The 23,916-nt window shown below is 42.1% G+C and overlaps 1 protein-coding gene across 4 annotated transcripts in view; it reads left to right on the top strand.

Moving 5' to 3' along the window:
- The window catches only part of LOC126162341 (intraflagellar transport protein 46 homolog), a 148,007-nt gene that overhangs the window by 95,146 nt on the left and 28,945 nt on the right, over positions 1-23,916 (top strand). For all 4 annotated transcript variants that reach the window (XM_049918779.1, XM_049918778.1, XM_049918781.1 and 1 more), the window contains one exon: positions 5,625-5,853. In XM_049918779.1, the coding sequence (XP_049774736.1) occupies positions 5,625-5,853 (229 nt within the window). The remainder of the gene's footprint in view (positions 1-5,624; positions 5,854-23,916) is intronic.

The following is a 23,916-nucleotide window of genomic DNA, read 5'->3' as shown; positions in this document are numbered from 1 at the left end:
GAATGGAGAATAAGAGATTTATTTATTTAATCGTATGGCTAGGGTCCCCCGCCGGGCAGGCCATTCGCCAGGTGCCGGTCTTTCAATTTGACGCCACTTCAGCAACCTACAGTCAATGAGGATGATGATGAGGACAGCACAACACCCAGTCCCTGGGTGGAGAAAATTCCCCAACCCAGCCAGGAATGGAACCCGGGCCCAGAGGATTGACAATCCGTCACGCTGACCATTCAGCTACTGGGGGCAGACAAAGAATAAGAGATGAGGAGAGAAAGTATTCAAAAATCTCTTGCTTATTGAAATATGTTTTTCAGCTACAATCTTCATGATGTAAACAAGACTGTTTTAGAAGATACCCATAGCTCAAATTGTTTGTCTCTATTGTTTTTTACCCCCCCATGAACCATGGACCTTGCCGCTGGTGGGGAGGCTTGCGTGCCTCAGCGATACAGATGGCCGTACCGTAGGTGCAACCACAACGGAGGGGTATCTGTTGAGAGGCCAGACAAACATGTGGTTCCTGAAGAGGGGCAGCAGCCTTTTCAGTAGTTGCAGGGGCAACAGTCTGGATGATTGACTGATCTGGCCTTGTAACATTAACCAAAACGGCCTTGCTGTGCTGGTACTGCGAACGGCTGAAAGCAAGGGGAAACTACAGCCGTAATTTTTCCCGAGGACATGCAGCTCTACCGTATGATTAAATGATGATGGCGTCCTCTTGGGTAAAATATTCCGGAGGTAAAATAGTCCCCCATTCGGATCTCCGGGCGGGGACTACTCAGGAGGACGTCGTTATCAGGAGAAAGAAAACTGGCGTTCTACGGATCGGAGCGTGGAATGTCAGATCACTTAATCGGGCAGGTAGGTTAGAAAATTTAAAAAGGGAAATGGATAGGTTAAAGTTAGATATAGTGGGAATTAGTGAAGTTCGGTGGCAGGAGGAACAAGACTTTTGGTCAGGTGATTACAGGGTTATAAATACAAAATCAAATAGGAGTAATGCAGGAGTAGGTTTAATAATGAATAAAAAAATAGGAGTGCGGGTTAGCTACTACAAACAGCATAGTGAACGCATTATTGTCGCCAAGATAGACACAAAGCCCATGCCTACTACAATAGTACAAGTTTATATGCCAACTACCTCTGCAGATGATGAAGAAATAGATGAAATGTATGACGAGATAAAAGAAATTATTCAGGTAGTGAAAGGAGACGAAAATTTAATAGTCATGGGTGACTGGAATTCGTCAGTAGGAAAAGGGAGAGAAGGAAACATAGTAGGTGAATATGGATTGGGGCTAAGAAATGAAAGAGGAAGCCGCCTGGTAGAATTTTGCACAGAGAATAACTTAATCATAGCCAACACTTGGTTCAAGAATCATAAAAGAAGGTTGTATACCTGGAAGAATCCTGGAGATACTAGTAGGTATCAGATAGATTATATAATGGTAAGACAGAGATTTAGGAACCAGGTTTTAAATTGTAAGACATTTCCTGGGGCAGATGTGGATTCTGACCACAATCTATTGGTTATGAACTGCAGATTGAAACTGAAGAAACTGCAAAAAGGTGGGAATTTAAGGAGATGGGACCTGGATAAACTGAAAGAACCAGAGGTTGTAGAGAGTTTCAGGGAGAGCATAAGGGAACAATTGACAGGAATGGGGGAAAGAAATACAGTAGAAGAAGAATGGGTAGCTCTGAGGGATGAAGTAGTGAAGGCAGCAGAGGATCAAGTAGGTAAAAAGACGAGGGCTAATAGAAATCCTTGGGTAACAGAAGAAATATTGAATTTAATTGATGAAAGGAGAAAATACAAAAATGCAGGAAATGAAGCAGGCAAAAAGGAATACAGACGTCTCAAAAATGATATCGACAGGAAGTGCAAAATGGCTAAGCAGGGATGGCTAGAGGACAAATGTAAGGATGTAGAGGCTTGTCTCACTAGGGGTAAGATAGATACTGCCTACAGGAAATTTAAAGAGACCTTTGGAGAGAAGAGAACCACTTGTATGAATATCAAGAGCTCAGATGGCAACCCAATTCTAAGCAAAGAAGGGAAGGCAGAAAGGTGGAAGGAGTATATAGAGGGTTTATTCAAGGGCGATGTACTTGAGGACAATATTATGGAAATGGAAGAGGATGTAGATGAAGACGAAATGGGAGATAAGATACTGCGTGAAGAGTTTGACAGAGCACTGAAAGACCTGAGTCGAAACAAGGCCCCGGGAGTAGACAACATTCCATTTGAACTACTGATGGCCTTGGGAGAGCCAGTCATGACAAAACTCTACCATCTAGTGAGCACGATGTATGAGACAGGCGAAATACCCTCAGACTTCAAGAAGAATATAATAATTCCAATCCCAAAGAAAGCAGGTGTTGACAGATGTGAAAATTACCGAACTATCAGTTTAATAAGTCACAGCTGCAAAATACTAACGCGAATTCTTTACAGACGAATGGAAAAACTGGTAGAAGCCGACCTCGGGGAAGATCAGTTTGGATTCCGTAGAAATGTTGGAACACGTGAGGCAATACTGACCTTACGACTTATCTTAGAAGAAAGATTAAGAAAAGGCAAACCTACGTTTCTAGCATTTGTAGACTTAGAGAAAGCTTTTGACAATGTTAACTGGAATACTCTCTTTCAAATTCTGAAGGTGGCAGGGGTAAAATACAGGGAGCGAAAGGCTATTTACAGTTTGTACAGAAACCAGATGGCAGTTATAAGAGTCGAGGGGCATGAAAGGGAAGCAGTGGTTGGTAAAGGAGTGAGACAGGGTTGTAGCCTCTCCCCGATGTTATTCAATCTGTATATTGAGCAAGCAGTAAAGGAAACAAAAGAAAAATTCGGAGTAGGTATTAAAATTCATGGAGAAGAAGTAAAAACTTTGAGGTTCGCCGATGACATTGTAATTCTGTCAGAGACAGCAAAGGACTTGGAAGAGCAGTTGAACGGAATGGACAGTGTCTTGAAAGGAGGATATAAGATGAACATCAACAAAAGCAAAACGAGGATAATGGAATGTAGTCAAATTAAGTCGGGTGATGCTGAGGGAATTAGATTAGGAAATGAGACACTTAAAGTAGTAAAGGAGTTTTGCTATTTAGGGAGTAAAATAACCGATGATGGTCGAAGTAGAGAGGATATAAAATGTAGACTGGCAATGGCAAGGAAAGCGTTTCTCAAGAAGAGGAATTTGTTAACATCGAGTATAGATTTAAGTGTCAAGAAGTCGTTTCTGAAAGTATTTGTATGGATTGTAGCCATGTATGGAAGTGAAACATGGACGATAACTAGTTCGGACATGAAGAGAATAGAAGCTTTCGAAATGTGGTGCTACAGAAGAATGCTGAAGATAAGGTGGGTAGATCACGTAACTAATGAGGAGGTATTGAATAGGATTGGGGAGAAGAGAAGTTTGTGGCACAACTTGACTAGAAGAAGGGATCGGTTGGTAGGACATGTTTTGAGGCATCAAGGGATCACAAATTTAGCATTGGAGGGCAGTGTGGAGGGTAAAAATCGTAGAGGGAGACCAAGAGATGAATACACTAAGCAGATTCAGAAGGGTGTAGGTTGCAGTAGATACTGGGAGATGAAGAAGCTTGCACAGGATAGAGTAGCATGGAGAGCTGCATCAAACCAGTCTCAGGACTGAAGACCACAACAACAACATTGTTTTTTACTTGGAGCCTTATTATTTTCATTGTGATATAGAATAATTAACAGAGAATTATGACAGTATCCTTTCACAGATAGCATTCTGCATGATAAAATGCATCTCATGTGTCATCGGCATAAAATATGTAATATCATAAGTATTTATCTCAGATTGATGGCAGTCATAAGACCTACAGACTACATGTCAGTGAAATGATTTTACATGGTATTTAGTGAGAATGCTGCAAAAATGATCAGGCATTGGTTTGAGTGGAAAAATTGTAGTACACTAAAGGAAATTATAGTCTTAACAGAGAAACTGACGGACAGATCTTTGACTAAGACTGTATTAATTTTCCTTGCATTTGGGAGTGGATGAGTCAGTTTATAAGCAGCTAAGATTACATTAGCTGTTTGTTTTCAATTAACATTCCTGGAAGAAAGGAAACAGTAGAAAAAGACTTAGCCACTGATTATGGTTTGTTTCCAGAATCAAGCTATCACTCTGAGGTGGAGTGCTTGTGTTTATAACTTCTTGTGAGCTTTTATAACTTTATCAGAAATTCAAACCTTGTGTGGACCAAGATTGGCAACCAAATATTTACAGTTTATGTTGGACACACCATTAGCTGAACCACCCAAGTTCACATTGCAGTACTGCTCACAGATTGAGTCAGAGAGATCTTGTAGGATATGAAGAGCAGTGCCCGGACATCTTAAAGTAGTATGAAGTAATTTTCGAACAAACTGGAAAAAACCAATTTTGAAGATTAGACAATTTCTGAGTCAAGTATGAAATATTTGTAATCTATTAGTTGTCTTTAGCTAATGCCTAGCATGGCAGTCAGGTTATTATAAAGTTGTTGGTTTGTGTCTCATCAGTACAATATCTCGTATTTATCTATTGTAAATATCTCATAAATCTCATATTTACTAACAAATAGAAATGTTAATTAACAAATACAGAATCATATTTTTAATAATAATAACAGATTTTTATTTTTAATGGCTAATTGCACAAAAATGCCAATATTCACAATGAATTAAAATTTAGTGCAAAAATACAAATACTAAATAGAGAAATAAAAGTTTTTTTTTCTGGAGTTTGAACAGTTGTTTAACAACAAGGCATTTCACATTCCTGTATCAAATGTTGATTTCCTTCAGGTGACCAGTAATTAAAAATTACAAAATGTTATTTTTTAGGAATAAATATGGTTCAGTATTTGTTAATCAACATTTTTATTTATTAATAAAGATGGGATTTAAATAAAAATTTAAAAAAATGTGTGATTACTAAAACCTGAACCATGAACTTTACAGCTATCAGGCTTTCATGCTACACGCTCAGTTACCGATGGCTATATTATTAAATTACAAATACTTTGTACTTAACGGTACACGGAAATCTTCTTATCTTCAAAGACAGTGTTTTTCCAGTTTTTTTAAATTTTTTATTGTTACTTCATACTACCTTAGGAAATTAAGTCCAGGTAATGATCTGATAAGTATGGAAAAAAGTAAAGAGGGTCAGTTCATAAGGCCCCCTTGTTAGATACATTCTGGTGGCACACAGTTTTCATTTCTCAGGAAATTACTTTATGATCTACACTATGTTGCAAAGTAGTGACACGTGCCCCAGTCATCAGTTTTCTTACATTATGTAATTACAAATTATGCTGAAGCAGAGCAGTGTGCTTAATTCTATGCCATACAGTACACACAGAGGCACAAAAAAATTCAGTGACCAAATTTGTTAAAATTAAGAAAATTCATGATAATTTTATTTTTACTGTTCTTGGTAAAATGGGTAATTCAGAAGACTGCAATTTTTATTACATAATTTTCTTATCTGATTACAATTTAGTTGAATAGGTATAAAATATCTATTAGGTTTGTTGCTGTCAGTGATGAGTTCCTTAGTTTAACTTATTTGCATTTCATAAATTTGTTTTAGGTATACACCTCAGAAGGTAGAATTGGACTTCAAACTTCAACCATTTTTACCAGAATTCATTCCTGCAGCAGGAGACATTGATGCGTTTCTGAAGGTTCCGCGTCCTGATGGCCAGTCTGATGGTACAGGCCTTCACGTTTTGGATGAACCATGTGCCTGCCAAAGTGAACCTGCAGTTCTACACCTGCAACTACGAGCTGTTGCTAAGCAATCATCAGGAAGTGCTGTTGTTAGTCTTTTATATTGGCTATTAATCATTAAATCTTACAAAAATATTTATAATTCAATTATACAGTGTAACAGTATTGTCTTGTGAATATAAAAATAGTACACTGATTTAATTTATGCAACTATGTGCACAGTGAGTAGGGGGAATTAAAGGGCTATGGAATAGTATTTGGTTGGTGACTTAAAAAATATTGTATCTAGGCTACAAATGGCAAGGAAACACTGAAGAAAACTCTCAAGATTTTGAAGGGAATTTTGAGGTACTTGTGATAATACGCAGGCTCATCAGTTAATGACTAATATTAAACAAAACGTGATGTAGTTGTGTCAGATAATTCAAAGACAAGAAAAAGGAAGATTAACAGCAGAAGATCTGTGTATTTATGGTCGGTGCAAATTATGTTACTAGTTTGCTGAAAAGTAGGATCTGTAATCAGAGTGTTGGTGCCTGTTTTGAATACTGTTGTTTCCTTGTTGTTTTACATGCAAACAAATAGTTAAAGTAACCACCTTTTCTTAGTAACTTGCCGCATCTTCTTTTGCCATATGTTGATGGTGACTCATCGTGGCATTGGCTCTGTAAGTCACCTGGAGTGTTCCAACATTCCCACAGAATGCTGTAAGCAAAAAAACTAATGCACTTACCGTGACCATGCTTGCCTGTGAGGAACAACTGCAATTGTACCATTTTATCCAGTGTACAGGTTCCTCCCAGATTCCACCAGCTTGAAATGTAGCCTACAAATAAGAGGGATTCATTACTCAGAGCTCCAAGTGCAGTGTGCTGAACTATGCCTCTGGAATGGATGAAATTGTTCTGTGACCCAGTCAATTATTATTATAACATCAAACATACAATCCTGGTGTTCCAGCACCAGTGTCTGTCTATGTGCTTTGTAATGTGCACTTAACAGAGGTAGTTATGTAGCAGCATTATAAGTAGATAAGAACATGATAATTATAAAGTAGCAGCTATAATAATAATATACTTACTAGACTGTAAACTTCCATTACCTGTATCTGAAGAATCAGAATCATTAGTATGAGATGATTCATCTTCTCTCAATGTCTGCGGTAAAAACTCTTCCTCTGAATCGTCAGAAAAAAGCCCGCCACCATCCTAATCACACTCAATAACTCTGCAAGAATCTCTTCATCTCGTAAATACTCTTTCCGTTTCCTTTCAATCTTCAGCTCACAATCACCTTTGAAAGGCTGATTCTTACAAGGGAATGATGAACAAGGTGAATTGAGTCCATTGTTGTCATTTCATATGGCAATAATATGAATGAAAGTAAATTAGTGCACTACAGAGTAAAGTAGCTAAAGTAGCCGAGGTTTGAGAATGCATGAAATAATGTATGGCATAACTATAAACAAAATTATAGCTTTTTTCTAAAGGGGTCAATATGACCCCTCTGGACATTAAAGGTAAAACTGAAAAAAAGTGGTAACCGACTAGGCAAAATACGCTGTTTTTAAATATAATGAAAGTGCATGCCGAATACATAAATGTCATGAAAGTAAATGTCGCTTGAATAATTCTTCAAAACATAGCTAGCACTTAAAAACTGAAAAGAGTCATTTTGACCCCTCTGGGCATTCAGGTATTAAACAACACTGTCAGCACAAGGCACTGTGCAGGATGATGGTGGCTCAACAAAAGCCAGGGTAAGGAACCCTGCAAGAAGAAATAAAAACTCCCTATGCAAGTCTGTGTAAAAGGAAGCAGGAAGTCTGAAACTGCATAGAGATATGCATAGGGATAAAAACACAATACACAACAGGTGTGAGTCGCCGATGACTGAGCACACGGAAATGGCACAAGGAGCAAGGCAAGGTCCACCATGGTTGAACTTAGCATTAGAACTGCCCCACGCAGCTTACTGCCACCAGCAAGTAAACACTTCTGTCAGCAGGTCAGCCCATAACATGCATTGCGTGCAACCCCTGTGGCAGTTGTCCACACTGTTCTACTGCAATAACCATGATAGGGTACTAAATCCCTCCCATCTGAAAAGGCCACATGAGGCTGAAAATGGCCAGACTTAGGCTGCAACATCTGGTACAGAACTGGAGAAAGAGCCTGAGACCTGGGCAGCAGATCAACCACTAAAGGAGGCAGTACTAATTCCGCTTTCGCTTCCAGAGGGGAGGACAGATGCGGAGGCAGAAGCTGTGATTGGTCCAGTGGCAACGGCACAGCTGGAGGTGATGTCGCTTCCGCTAGTGAGGAGGGAGAGGAGGCTGAGACGGAGGAGGTTGCATCAAAATTTGTGAACTTCACATCAAGAGGCATGGTAACTAGCCTAGCAGGGGTCTAAGGCCACAGGCAAAGGGAGGATAGCACAGGGTGCAAATGAGGTGGCATGGAGAAGCATACTGCTGCTAGCGGTAAACTGCACCTGGAACAATGTCACGAACACCCCTGCTGCTCAGCTGACTGAAAGACTGTGGCGGCGATGACCCAACAGGGTGCACATACAACTGATTTGCATGTTTATTGTCAGTTTTTTGGTGTTGTTTCTTGTCTTCTGTTGTTAGTTACTTATTCCAAAGCAGAGGATGATGGATGGTTCCTTCCCTCAAGCAGCAAGTTTTTAGGGACATCCTGGCTGATGATGATGATCCTGACTTGGCCATCATTTGTTGTGACCTATATTAGCAGGTGGGGTTCTGTGGGAAACCCCTTGATAGGTCAGGGATGCATTACACAAAAAAAGCAGCTACTCGAGGTAGCAGAATACTTGTGGAAAACACATGAGGGTTTTTAGGCTAGGGGGTAGTTCAAGGTACTCTGATGAACACTCACCAGATGACATGTAGATAGTGAAACCAGGCTGTTTCCAGAGTAATGACACTTCTACTGTCAAAATTTTGTGAGTAAACCACTGAAATATTCTTAACAAAGTTCCCAAACTCCAGGAAGTTTCTCATGCTCAAATTTTCTCAGGACCAAGAGGTGGCTGAAAGCCAAAGTAGGAAGCTCTGAGATATTTAGTGGTTCATGAAATGTATATCTAAAAGACAAAGTAGATGCTATAGGAGAGGAAGTATTCTGTTGTGACTCGCCGATCATTCAGAGCGCCGCCGCGCAATTATGCGCATCCTCTACGTGCGGCGCTGTCTGCCAGCCATGCAGCAGCTACGCCACCTAAGCGGCCAGCCGAGCAGCGGCCGCTAGACTGGGACTCAGTGCTTATTCGAATGCTAACGTGTACACATGTCTTGCTTGTCAACTTACTCTGTGATTTATATGTGTTGTGTCGTTCTGAAATATATGTGTTAAACTTGACGTTATAACAATTGGCGACGAGGTAGTGGATTTTTCCTTTTCACCGTTGACCCACAGGGTTCCATGGGTCGAGCAACTATTGCAAAATCTTCTTGAACAGCAAACGCTTCTAACAGCGGCGATTCGCGATTTCATCGCGGCGTCAAATGCGGGGCGTTTCTCGTCGTTGGCTATACCTCCTTTTCCTCCTTGCTGGTATGATTATGAAAAAGTCTTCGACAGCACTTCTTGGCATTTCATGTCACGGATGAACAATGATGTAAGTCTCTGTTCCTTTCCTAGATTTCACCACAAATGTATCGGTTGTTGTCGCAATTGGCTCCTTTGAAGGATCCTGCGTCTTTGTCCTTTGCTGAAATGTGCTCACTTCTGTCTATTTTCAAAAGCAAACAAACGCATGTGGTAGCCTCTCGTGTTGCCTTTTATCATTGTCAAAAACAGCCACATCAATCCTATTGCGCTTGGGCTGCTGAACTTCACGGCCTCAGTCGAAAGTGTCAGTTTGTTACTGACGTTCACAAAGAATCCTATGCCGATTCCATGGTACGGGATGCTATTATCAGGTCGGCGCCCGACAAAGAAGTTCAGCAACGTGCCTTTCAGTTGGCGAATCCGACTCTAGATGAATTCTCTCCATTGCGCAGTCTTTTGAAATTCCTCGCACCGCTGGGGCGCAAATAGAGGCGTGGGGTGATGTCGGGGAAATACAACCTCTGTGCGCTGTTGACAACGCGTGCAGCGCGTCCCCGCCAGCCGACGTGGCCTCAGTGCACTCCCACGCGCAGCCTCGGCCTAGCCGTAAACAACCCACTAAGAAACTGCAGCAAAACCCCCGGCAACTTCCTTCATGTCCGCGGTGTTTTACGAAACGTTCACGCGAGGATTGTCCCCAACATTGGGCTGTGCGTCACAATTGCAAAAAGAAAGGACATGTGTCTTCCGTTTGCAAATCCGACCACATTCATGATGTTCATGAACATGACACTGATTCTGATTGTGTGTTGTCTGTCAATTGCACTTCTTCCCTTTCAGGGAAGTTATTCCTCACTGTCCAAACCCTTGGTTGAGATGTTCGCATGCAAGTGGATACCGGTTCTGCTGCCACTATAATTAATTCTCAGACATATATTCAGTTGAGTTCTCCACTCCTGTCACCTGTCACTCGGCAATTACGGACGTACAATAAACAGAAGATTTCTCTCTTGGGACAGTTTAATGCTGAGGTATCTTACAAATCCGTCATTCGCACTGTTCCCATATTTGTGGTCGACCAGAGCAACGCAGAAAATCTTTTTGGTTTCGATGCCTTTCACGTTTTTGGGTTATCCATAGATGACACTGTCAATATTGTCTCTGATGCTATTCCTTATGCTCAACTGGATTCCTTGTCGACGACATTTTCATCCCTTTTTTCTCCTGAGTTAGGCCATGCAAACGACTTTGAAGCTTATACCACGTTCAAACCCACTGCTCGGCCTAAGTTTTTTCGGGCTCAGCCCATTCCTGTGGCCCTTTGTGAACGGGTAAAACGGGAGTTGGATCGTCTCACTACTTCAGGGGTCTTGCTTCCTGTCACTTCCAGTGAGTGGTCCTCTCCTGTCGTTGTCATTGCTAAGCCAAATGGTGATATTCGTCTCTGTGGCGATTTCAAAGCCACTGTAAATGCTCAATGCCTCATCGACACTCACCCTATGCCCCGTCCTGAAGAACTGTTCACTAAACTTGCTGGAGGCCAGTATTTTTCTAAAATTGACCTGTCAGAAGCTTATCATCAACTTCCTCTCGACGCTGCCTCTCGGCAGTTTCTGGTCCTTAACACGCCTTTCGGCCTCTATCAATACCAACGCTTGCCATTTGGGGTTGCTAGTGCCCCTGCTCTCTTTCAGCGATTCTTGGGACAATTATTGCTCCCTGTCCCTGGGTGTATCAATTACATGGACGACATTGTTGTCACTGGCTCCACCACTGAAGAACATCTTCAAAATCTCCGCACACTTTTTCATGTCTTACAGACTGCCGGTCTTAAGTGTAATCTTCAGAAATCACAATTTTTTCGGGCATCTATCACGTACTTGGGGTTTCAACTCTCTCGGGATGGTATTCGTCCTCTTCAGCAAACTGTCGCTGCGATCGATGCCCTTCCTCACCCTACATCTGTTAAGGAACTGCAGGCCTTCTTGGGGAAAATAGCATACTATCACAAGTTTTTACCGTCTGCGGCTTTGGTGGCTCAGCCGTTGCATCGCCTGTTGCATAAAAACGTGCCTTTTCACTGGTCCGTATCATGCAAAGCGGCTTTCCAGAAATTGAAGACTATGCTGAAACAGGCACTGTGCTTGGCTACTTATCGACCTGGCCAACATCGTGTTCTTGCCACGGACGCCACTCAATACGGGATTGGTGCAGTCCTTGCGCACCATTTTTCTGACAGTACAGAGCAACCCATTGCTTATGCCTCCAAAACGCTCACGGATGCCCAACAAAAGTATTCTCAAATTGAGAAAGAAGCTTTGGCCATTATTTATGCTCTTCATAAGTTTGGTGTTTTTATCTATGGCTCAAAATTTCATCTTGTTACGGACTACAAACCACTTGTTTCCTTGTTTCATCCATCAACGTCGCTTCCCGACAAGGCTGCACACCGCCTCCAGTGTTGGGCTCTTTACTTGTCTCGTTTCAATTATGAGATTCATTTCTGGCCAACGGCTCAACATGCAAATGCTGATGCTCTGTATCGCCTTCCCATGGGTCCTGATCAGGCATTCGATAGGGACGAACTTTTGTGTTTCCACCTGGATGTTGCCGAGCAGCGGGTTGTGGACGGGTTCCCCATCACTGGGGACAGGCTGGCGGCTGCTACGGGTTCTGACCCTACCCTCTCCCGGGTTTTACGCTGTATTCAGAAGGGTTGGCCAGATCGCCCGTCCGCTAAGACTTCTGATCCGTTGCGGAACTACTACGCTTTGCACTACTGCCTCACGGCTAGGGATGGTGTTATCCTCCTCTCCACTGACAATGCTTCGCCGCGTGTTGTAGTACCTGCATCTTTGCGTGCTTCGGTCTTGCGCCTCCTTCACCAAGGGCACTGGGGTGTGTCTTGCACAAAATCTCTGGCACGCCGTCATGTGTACTGGCCTGGCATCGACTCTGAAATAGCGCACATGGTCGCTGCCTGCGGCCCTTGTGCGTCACAGGGCGCTGCCCCAAAGTCATCTTTGTCACCGTGGCCTTCGCCTGAGAAGCCCTGGGAGCGCATTCATGCTGACTATGCGGGACCCTTTTTAGGTACTTATTGGCTCCTCGTAATTGACGCCTACTCTAACTTTCCTTTCATTATCCATTGCACATCGCCTACCACCGCGGCAACCACCAGTGCTCTCGCCTGCATTTTTTTCTTTGGAAGGCCTCCCCTCTACTCTTGTTATTGATAATGGTCCGCAATTTGCCTCTTCCGAATTTGCGGATTTTTGTGCTCGTCACGGCGTTACACATGTCACGGCCCCGCCGTTCCATCCACAATCCAACGGTGAGGCTGAACGACTGGTCCGCACATTTAAGGCTCAGATGCGGAAACTTCTGACTTCTTCTGCTGCTGATGATGCGCTTCTCCAGTTTCTGGCGTCTTACCGTTTCACCACCATGGGCGACCACAGCCCGGCGGAGCTCTTACATGGCCGACAGCCCCGCACGCTACTTCATCTTCTGTGGCCTTCCACCTCATGGCCGCGGGTGCCTTCGCTTGGCCGGTTCACCGCCGACGACCTCGTCTGGGTACGGGGATATGGCAGGCGGCCAAAATGGAGCCCGGGCCGCATCTTAAGGCACTGTGGCAGACGCCTGTATGAAATCCAGACGGACACGGGTGTTGCAGTGCGTCATTCGGACCAGTTTCGGCCTCCTGTGCCAGCAACGCCTGTTCCGAATGCCGCTACACCACCTTTGGCTCTACCTGACGCTCGGGATCTTGGCGTCTCTCAATACACAGCCCTCTCACCATCATCGCGATGCCAGCACAAGAACGGATGCCACCAGGAGATATGCCCATGCAGGAACCGGACGACCATCCTCTGTCAGAGCAAATCTACTCGCCTCCTCCTCCTCCTCCAACGGACGCCGACACATCGCCCATGTCTCCTGTCATATCAACTGGACTTGCCGCAACGGGCAGATTGGTGCATGGGGCCCCAGCAGATTCGACCCCTACGTCTCCTGTCATCTCGAACCGTTATCGTCGGGGACACTTCCGTCCGTACGGGAAGCCTCCTCCTCGAGACTTTACGGCGAGTCAAACAACGCCTATGGACGTTAGCCATCTCCAGGACACCTCCATCAAGACCAGTGCAAAAATTTCAAAGGGGGGAAAAGTGTTGTGACTCGCCGATCATTCAAAGCGCCGCCGCGCAATTACGCGCGTCCTCTACGTGCGGCGCTGTCTGCCAGCCATGCAGCAGCTGCGCCACATAAGCGGCCAGCCGAGCAGCGGCCACTACTCTGGGACTCAGTGCTTATTCGAATGCTAACGTGTACACATGTCTTGCTTGTCAACTTACTCTGTGACTTATATGTGTTGTGTCGCTCTGAAATATATGTGTTAAACTTGACGTTATAACATATTCTTTGCAGTGAACAAAAATATTGTCTCATGGAGATCTAATTTGAGCATGTCAGTGAAGTTCTCTGGTCAACTATAAAAGGTCTAGGTGAGATCCAGTAAATTGTTGCCTGGTTTAATCAGCCAACCTATACCACAATGACAGTTTTAGAGTCATTCAAAGAAAGTCTACAGCCAGAAGTGCAGAAATACCCAATCATGCAATAGTAGTTGGAGGAGACTTTAACCTACTGAGTCTGGACTGAGATATCTAGGGATTTAAGCAGGAGGGTACAGACATACAATCATGTGAAGTAAGTTTGAACATGTTTTCCGAAAACTATCTTGAGCAGTTAGTTTGAGGGACCACATGCAGTGGAAATATTTTAGACTTTGTAGCTACAAACAGGCCTGACCTTACCGAGACGGCATCAGTATAGCAACAGGAATAAGTGACCATGATGCCATCTTATTGATCAAAGTTAATAAATCAATCAAGAAGGCTAGGAGAGTATTTCTGCTAGACAGATCAGATAATCAGTTTGTTAACTCCAAATTAGACAGTGGGTTGACATTAATTAGTTCCAGTGTGATGGATGTAGAGGAAGTATAGGCTAAGTTTAAACAGACTGTAAATTGTGCTCTAGAGAACTATGTGCCGAGATAGTAGATTAAGGACAGAAAAGACCCACCATAGTTTAACAATGAAATTTAGAAAATGCTGAGGAAGCAAAGGCTGTCGCATGCTTGGTTCAAAAGAGAATGCACAAATGTTGACAGGCAAAAGTTAGTAGAAATTCATGCAGCTATAAAAAGATTGATGCTCGAAGCATACAACAACTACCACCATCATATCTTAGCAAAAGACGTGGCTGAAAACCTGAGAAAATTTTGGTCCTACATAAAATTGCTAAGCAGGTCCCAGGCTTCATTCCAGTACCTCATTGTACTGTCTGGTGTGACAGTAGAGGATAGCAAAGGAAATCTGAAATGTTTAATTTCGCATTTAAGAAATCGTTCATGCAGGAGAATCAAACAATGATATCTATGTTTGACCATCACAGAAACTCGGTATGGATAGTAATAAGCATCCCTAGTATATACGAACAACTGAAAAAGTTGAAAGCATCTAAGTTGCCAGTTCTGGATGGGATCCCAATTTGGTTATACAAAGAGTACTTTACAGCATTGGCTCCTTACTTAGCTTGCATTTATCGTAAATCTCTTGCTCAGCACAAAGTCTTCAGCAATTGGAAAGAGGCGCAGCTAACTCTATATATAAGAGAGGTAACAGAATGAACCAACAAAATTACAGACCAATATCATTAACGTCTGTTTGCTGCAAAATTCTGAACATCTTCTCAGTTTGAATATAATAAATTTCCTTGAGATGGAAAAGCTTCCATCCATGAATCAGTGTGGTTTTAGAAAGCATAGCTCATGTGGAACTTGATTCACCCTTTTCTCTCATGATATTTTGTGTTGTTGATAAATAGGCAAGAGAGTGCCACAGATGTGATACAGGATTTTGGGTGGAAATTATTAAAACAAAGGTATTCTCATTGCAGCAGGATCTTCTCACAAAATTTCAGTCACCAACTTTCTCCTCTCAGTGCAAAAATATTTTGTCGATTCCAACCTACACAGGGGGATATGATCATCATAATAAAATAAGGGAAATCAGAGCATGCTCGGTAATATATAGGTGTTCATTTTATCTGCTCACTGTTCGAGAGTGGAATAATAGAGAATTATTTTGAAGGTGGTCTAATAAATCTTCTATCAGGCACTTTATGTGATTTGCAGAGTAGCAATGTAGGTGTAGATACTGTGAACTATGGATGAAGGGAAACAGACAGATCCTGTATTCCTAGGTTTCTGAAAAACATTTGACACTGTGCCCCACTGCAGCCTGTTAAAGAAGGTATGAGCATTTGAAATAGGTTCCCAGACATATGAGTGGCTCAAAGACTACCGTATTTACTCTAATCTAAGCCGCACTTTTTTTCCATTTTTTGTAATCCGAAAAACCGCCTGCGGCTTAGAATCGAGTGCAAAGCAAGCAGAAGTTCTGAAAAATGTTGGTAGGTGCCGCCACAACTAACTTCTGCCGTCGAATATATGTAGCGCGACAGAGGCATGCTTTGTATAATAGGCACAAAGATAAATACTGGCGCCAAAACCTCTGCGTCAGTAAATAAATTAAAAAAAAAGGGCGGAAGACGAGCTTTTTGTTCTCCGCCCCGAGTTTCAACCACTGCATTTTCATACATTATCCAACGAAGTAAATACAAATTCCGTATTGTTCATCTTCGAATGTAGCAGAATTTCAATGTACTGCGAAAATCAGACTGGCAAGACTGTTTGGGATTTTTGTCAATATGGCCAACTCTACATTCTGAATTTTTTCCTACCCGTGAGAAGAGATGGTTGCTAATAGGAACTTTTATGTATTGTGAATCACATGCAGTATTCTCTTCACCATAAGAATAATATGAATATAAACATTTTGCCATGTATTGTTTCGTGTTTGCTGCTATCTCATTTAAATCCTGTGTGCCCAATAAACTACGAAACTAGAGTGAGACAACAGCAAACGCGGAAGAATATACGTATCGTGTCATGTTTATATTCGTATTATTCTTATGCCTAGTAGTGATACAGTCAGAAATGAAGTACGGCAACTGACTAGATTTATAAATCTAAGATGACTAATTTCTGTGCCGAATTTGATGTACTAAAGAAGCGGCCGCAAAGATTTTCAAACGGAGAAAAATTTTCGCCAACTCTCGTTCAGAACATGTTCTATCATACGCAGCCTATTATTTGGTTCTTGTTGATCATTATCAAAGAAAGCAACAGTATAAGTAACAACAAATAAGTCTTTTGCCATTGTTTCGCTAATGAGACAATTCCTCTCTTTTTATTGTAAGCGGTGGTAGCGTGTACAAAAGCAAGCCATGCCGCTAGCGGCGACAGGTCGTAAACACGCACTATCAGAATGCGACGAACAATGCATGACAGTACAGTAATGCATTTTCAGCTTAGAGTGACGTATACACCTATAACAAAGAAAATGGCACTTATAAGATCGAAGCAAAATAAGCAATCGATTCAAACCAGACGAAGCACGTGAAAAAGGAAGGGTACTCGTATAAATACGGACGGAGTGCGTGACGCATAGCAATGGCTACCTGATAAAGCTTAACTGCTAAGCTTACGACTCGAACCAAACTACTGTAGCTGTATCGTCATTCATTCGACCTAAATTGTGTCTCATATGACAATGGACCAACTTTGTTTCGATTTGGAGGTGCGGCCTAAAACTTTTCTCTCCCCTCGAATTTCGAGTCTCAAATTTCAGGTGCGGCTTAGATTCGGGAAATTTTTTTTCCTTTATTTCGAGTCTCATTTTTCAGGTGCGGCTTAGATTCGAGTGCGGCTTAGATTCGAGTAAATACGGTACTTTGGTTATAGAACCCAATATGTTGTCCTTGTCAGTGAATGTTCATCAGAGACAAGGGTATCACGAGGAGTGTCTAGGGAAATGTGATGGAATGCTTTTATTTTCTATATACGTAAATGATATGGCAGACAGGCTGAGCAGCAATCTGTGGCCGTTTGTTGATGGCACTTTGGTGTATGGGAAGATGTCATTGCTGAGTGACTGTCGGAGGACATAAGATGACTTAGACAAAATTTCTGCCGTGATGAATGGCAGCTTGTTCTAAATGTAGAAAATGTAAGTTAGTGCAGATGAGTAGGAAAAACAAACTTGTGATGTTCGAATACCGCCTTAGTAGAGTGCTGTTTGAGACAGTCATGTCGACTAAATATCTAGGTGTAATGTTGCAAAGCAATGTGGAATGGAAGAAGCATGTAAGGATTGTAGTAGGAAAGGTGAGTGATCAATTTTGTTTTATTGGGAGAATTTTGGGGAAGTGTGGTTCATCTATAAAGGAGACTGGATATATGATATTAGTATGACCCAGTGTTGAGAACTGTTCGAGTGTTTGGGATCTGCACCAGGTCGGATTGGAGGAAAGCATCAAAGCAGTTTAAATGCAGGCTGCTAGATTTGTCATCATTAGGTTCAAACAACAGGCACATATCATGAAGATGCTTCAGGAACTCAAATGGGAATCCCTGAAGGGAAGCACCGTTATTTTCAAGGAACTCCATTGAGAAAATTTAGGACTCGTATGGAGGCATGTCAGCAGTTGTTTTTCCCTCAGTCTGTTTGCAAGTGGACAGGAAAGGAAATAACTATAGTGATAGGGGGTATTCTTCACCACATACTGTATGGTGGCTTGCGGAGTATATGTGTAGATGTAGATGTTGGAGTCAGATATGTTGTTACCTAAACAGTCAGATGTGTTGCTTACAAACAGATGTTAAAATAAATAATAAGGAATTGGGAGATTATGAATGTAATCTGGAGATTGGAAATTGTTTTTTCAGATAAATGACAACATTTTTAGGGCAAGGGGAGTACCATGAGTTGCAGTTCCCAGCAGAATTTGGACATATAGCAGAAATGATAAGAAGTAATTTAGCCTTGGTTTTTCCTTTTGGCTGGGATAAGTGTAAGAAAGGAAGGAGCAAGGGTATATATAGCAGTTCATTTACCTACAGTGGGGATTAGTGTGATAGGGATTAGAATGAAGTTTCAGTGTTACTCCATTCACACGTCTGGTGAAACAGGGGTAATAGGGAAATGGATATGTATAAGGATGCAGGAGGCATTGTTGATTTCACATAGAGAAGCTCATGTAGTTATGTCATTAGCAGATTTGGAGAAATGCACTCAGAGGTGTTGTCGGCCCAGACAGACCTGTACATACTGATATGTGTACATCCTGGAGTAATCATTTATGATAACTCTCCATCCAAGATAACATGTTATGTCGTCCCTACAAGAGTGTCCTCAGTCCACTCACAAATTTCACTTGACATCCCATATGATCGTACTTTTGACAATAAGCATAGGTGCAGTACTAAGTCAAATGCTTTTTGGAAATCAAGAAATACTGCATCTACCTGGGTACCTTGATCAAAAGCTTTTGGTATGTCGTGAGAAAAGTGCAAGTCGGGCTTCACATGATCAATGTTTTCAAAATCCACACTGTTTGGCATTGAGGAGGTCATTCTGTTCAAGATACCTAATTATGTTTAAGCTCAGAATATGTTATAAGAGTCTACAGCAAATTAATGTCAAGGATATTGGATGGTAGTTTTTTGGATCACTTCTACAACCCTTTTTGTACAAGGGTGTAACTCGTGCCTTTTTCAAAGAACTGGGCAAGGTTTTATGTTCAAGGGGTCTACGATAGATTATAATTAGAAGAGGGGCTAACTCAGCTGCAAACAATATAGAATCTGACAGGCATTCCATCGGGGCCTGTAGCTTTGTTCAATGTTTATGATTTCAGCTGTTTCTCAACACAACTGACACTAATAATTATTTCATTCTTCTTTTCAGTGGTACGAGGATAAATTTGTGAAAATTCTCCTGGCTTTTCCTTTGTAAAAGAACATTTGAAAATTGAGTTAAGCATTTCAGCTTTTGCTTTGCTACCCTCAGTTTCAGTTTCTGTCTCATTCGTTAGGGTCTGGACACTAACAGCCCTTATATACGACCAGAATGTTTTTTGGTTCTACTTGACAATATTCTGCTACAGTAGTGATTTAAGGCATCATGCATTAATCTCTCAACAGCCAAATGCATTTCATTCAGCACCTAAAGCCCTATGCTTTGCTTTACACCTATTATGCAGTAATCTCTATTTCTTTAGAAGTTTCTTTACAGGGAGTGTATAACATGGAGGTTCCCTCCCATTATGAACCATTCGACTGGGTACATATCTGTCCAGTGCATGGTCAACTATTCATTTAAACTAGAGACGAGTTCCTCTACATGCTCCTGCCCTGTGCTGAAAGTTTCAAGTTCCTCATTGAGATATGACACTACTGATTTTTTTATCTGGTTTTGTGAACATATATATCTTTCTGGTTGTTTTATTTGTGCTTTGTACTTTGGTAGTCATTGTTGCCACAACTGCGTCATGGTCACTGATACCAGTTTCATTGCAGACATCCTCAAAGAGGTCCGGTCCCTTTTTTGTCATTAGATCAAGTATATTTCCATCATGAGTGGAATTCCTAAGTATCTGTTCTAGATAGTTTTCAGAGAAAATATTTAGTAAAGTTTCACAGGATGGCTTATCAAGACCACCACTAATAAAACTAATTTTCCCAATTAATTGTTGGATGATTAAAGTCCCCATGAGTATGATTGGGGAACTTAGGTACAAGTGAACTGAGGTTTTCTCTAAAGTTTTCGGTTACCTCAGGAGATGAGTCAGATGGGTGATAGAAGGATCCAATTATCATTTTATGCCCACTTCTGATACTGAATCTTGCCCAAACAATCACTCATGCAGCTGCTTCAATTTCTAGCTCGGTGGATTTGAGTTTCTTGTCTATTGCAACAAATACACCACCTCCACTTCTCATTTACCTATCCTTTCCATATTCATTTAAACTTTCCCTAAAAATCTCACTGCTATCAATTTCAGGTTTCAACCAGCTTTCTGTACCTAGTACATGTGAGCTTCATTGTCTTTCGTGAGTGCTTCAAACTCTGGCACTTTGTTGCGAATGCTTTGGCAGTTTACCATTATAGTTTTAATACTCTCACCTGTGAAGGCATTTCTTTCAATCTTACACTGTTCCAACAATTATCATTATCTGGATCGGATGGAGAGTCGCCTAATCTAAAAAAACCCTTTTGCGTACCTCACACACAGTAAGCTATCTGAGTAGTAGCCTTTGATGTGTAGAACCCTACAGTTCTCAGCCCTATGGTGCAAGTCAAGGAAGTCACAGCCTAGCTTGTCACAGAACCGTTGAAGACTCTGGTTCAGTCCTTCCACTCTACTCAGAACTGAAGGGTCATGATCTGCTCTAGGGACAATGCTGCAAATTGTGGGCTTTCGTTGAAGCTCCACGTGCAAGACTGATCTTCCCAATCACTGGAATGACCCAAGAATCACCTCAGAGCCCAGACAACAGGCATCATGTGTTCCAATGTGCACCACAATCTGCAGTTGGTAGCACCCTGTTCCCTCAGTGACTCCAGAATAGCCTCCTCAATATGGTGAATGATGCCCCCAGGCATACACACATTGAGTGCACCTGGTGTCCTTTCCTATCCCTTGCTGCCATTTCCCTAAGGGATACCATCATTCTCCGTACATTTGAACTGCTGATGATTAATAGACGCCTACCTTTTATATTTGCCTCCTCCCCACATCGGAAAAAACAAGTTTGCACAAAACAGGTGAAATGAGTCTCACTGACTCAGTTTCAGCGAAAGACAGCATCTCAAACTTGTTTGCTTAGGGGGATTGGCATAACACCCTGAGCCCTCACTGGTCCCCGTCCACCCTGTACAGGATGCCTAGATCTACCACTGACATGCCACTCGCAGTCAAGTGGAGGTAATAACAGATCTTGTACATTCTGCAGAGGAGACAGAATCCACAGGAGAGGATAGCACTTGAGGTACCTCTGTATTCACAGGTACATAACTCTCAGGAGCTCTTGTAACACACCGATTTGCAGCAGCTGCCAATTGTTTGACTGAAGTCAGGGTGGTTTCCAGCTGCTTATGAACATCAACCAACTAGTATTCACAGTGGGGTTGCATTTTGGCTGGTGCAATGTATTACAAGGTACTGAACAAATAACTTTAAATTAAGCCCACTAATTATCTTTTAATCTGTTGAGGTAGAAAGTTGCCAATTCCCAATCAGAACGGAAGCAATATACAAAAACAAGATGTCTGTTAAGGTACGCAAAAACCTGTATTAAAAATTATACAGACATTTGAGGTGAGTATGTTTTTGGAGATTGTAAATGACCTTCTTGCCAGAAATTGCGTTGCTAATTTGCTGTGTAAAAGGGCAGTCTGAGAGGTCAAGAAAATCAGAGTTGCAGGGGAGCAGTATTATCATTAACGGTATGACTTACGAGACAGTCAGGATGGATTTTTGCCTTCTGGTTATGCTCACCAGTACAACTGTCATGACACTGACGTGGTATATGTTATATTGGCCAGAAGGGTCAGAAGGGTACTAACCATCCAGAATTCAGCTTACATTAATGCCATACTCAACCCTGAACTTGTGCATTCATTTATCAAATCACAGCAGGGGAAAATTTCAATTGAGCAGATGTTACAGTTTGTTCAAACTTTTGAATAAAATTGTCAGAACAATATTATGTTGATAAGCATTTGTGTTTCGAGTTGTGACATGTTTCTCCTCGGTATTTGGATATTTTTCTCTGTAATAGATGCAGACATGCAGAGTCTACAGATCTACCTATTCATCAGTTGCCAGTTGAATGGCTAGTTGGCATAGACTGGGCGAACAGTTAATAGAAGCAAAACCACTGTGTATAAGTAGTATAACAATGAAATCAAGGACTGCAGTGTCATAAGGTTCTGAAAATCCCACTTGAAGAGTAAGCTCATGTTAAAAGTATATAAGGGAAAAAATGTTTGGGACAGATCGTTGCTAAATCTGTGTCTTATCATCAGCAAAGTATAGAGTTTTATGGTTAGTAGTAATTGCGATAAAAGACTCATAATGGTAGATTCAGACAAATCTTTTGAAAGAGGGGAGACTTGCTGCATCCCAAAAAAGTTCAGCATGTGAATTGGAAATGTTTTTAAAAAGTGTTATTCTGGTCTCTGCCAGGAAACAGAGGGCAGCTTGACCTGGCGTGCTAATCAAGTAAACCGCTCGTCAGTACTGCTGACAAACTTTGGCCAGACAAATTTGTGACACTGGCCACGAACAAATGGGTGAAGCACATTTACAACAATTACCGCAGCACAGTGTGACCAAGAGTGAAGTGAAATCTTGTAATTCGGAGCACTTGTGTGCTACCAAAAACTCATATATTGCAGATATGAGTGCACTTACCACTCCCTGCTCAGTGTGGATCCCTGGAGCAAGCCAGGAAAAGCTGGTGGGACAAGTAATGTGGAAAAAATCCACTGCCTCCACCTCCCCAGTAACACTATGTCAGAAGTGTAACAATAAGTGAATAAATAATTAAGCCTGGAGGCTCAAGGTATTTAGTCATGCCACCAATCTGTATGTGTTTTGAACCAGAGAGAATGGTGGCGAGGATCTGCTGGCTGCCGGCCCGCTGATCAGCTTGTCAAGTTCTGGCCTGAAGCATGCCACACCCGTGACTTAGCATCTGCTGGACTTGGAAACTTCACTAGCATTAGGAGCTTGTGTGCAGCCAGCCTCTGCCCACTGAGTAGACTTTGGCTGCTGAACTGCTAGCTGTCTACAATCTGGATGTGGGACACATGCCCTTGTGGCCTCCTAGGCACCTAGACACCATTGGCCACCATCCTGGTTGACCCCTGGTGGGTGATTGGACCTATTGCTACTTGGTGTCGAACATCTAGTGTTGGCTATGACACCCAAGTGCACGATCTGGGAACCATAAGTAAGTGGGTGGGTACAGAAATATCTGTACTCTGAAGGGCCTAAGCATGCCAAACCCATTTCTTTGCCTGCTTGCTGGCCACATGGTGCAGCCACACACAACCGTGGCCGACATGGACACCATTGGGGCATCTGCCTCTATTCCAGTGTCCACTGGTGGGGACACTAAAGCTGCTGTTGTTGGTTACATGTTTTTCTTGCTATTCAGATGGAGAGTGGAGCTGCACTGTGACATGTTTATCTGCTATTATAATAGGAATGTGGCTAGGACAATTTTCAGATGGTCAATACTAGATCTGATGGCATCACAGTCCTTTCCTATTTCTAATTACGCTACTTGATTTGATGGCTTGAACACTATCTGTCCACCAGGATAGTGCAGTGGTTAAGACACTAAACTCATTTGAGAGGAGTAGGGTTGAGATCCCCACCTGGGTATTCAATTTAGGTTTTCCATGGTTTTCCTTAATTGATTAAGGCAAATGTTGATTCCTTGGAAAAATACATGTACAATTTCCTTTCCAATCCTTGTCTCAACAGAGCTGGTACTCCATTGCTAATTCCCTTATTGTCTACATGATATTAAACCACAACCTTCTCTCTATACTATCTCTCCATATAGAAAATGCATCGGAGCGTTCAGCA

Source organism: Schistocerca cancellata, chromosome 2, assembly GCF_023864275.1.
Source record: "Schistocerca cancellata isolate TAMUIC-IGC-003103 chromosome 2, iqSchCanc2.1, whole genome shotgun sequence".
NCBI lineage: Eukaryota > Metazoa > Arthropoda > Insecta > Orthoptera > Acrididae > Schistocerca > Schistocerca cancellata.
Note: the sequence above shows the minus strand (reverse complement) of the source record. Positions and strands in the feature narration are given on the sequence as shown.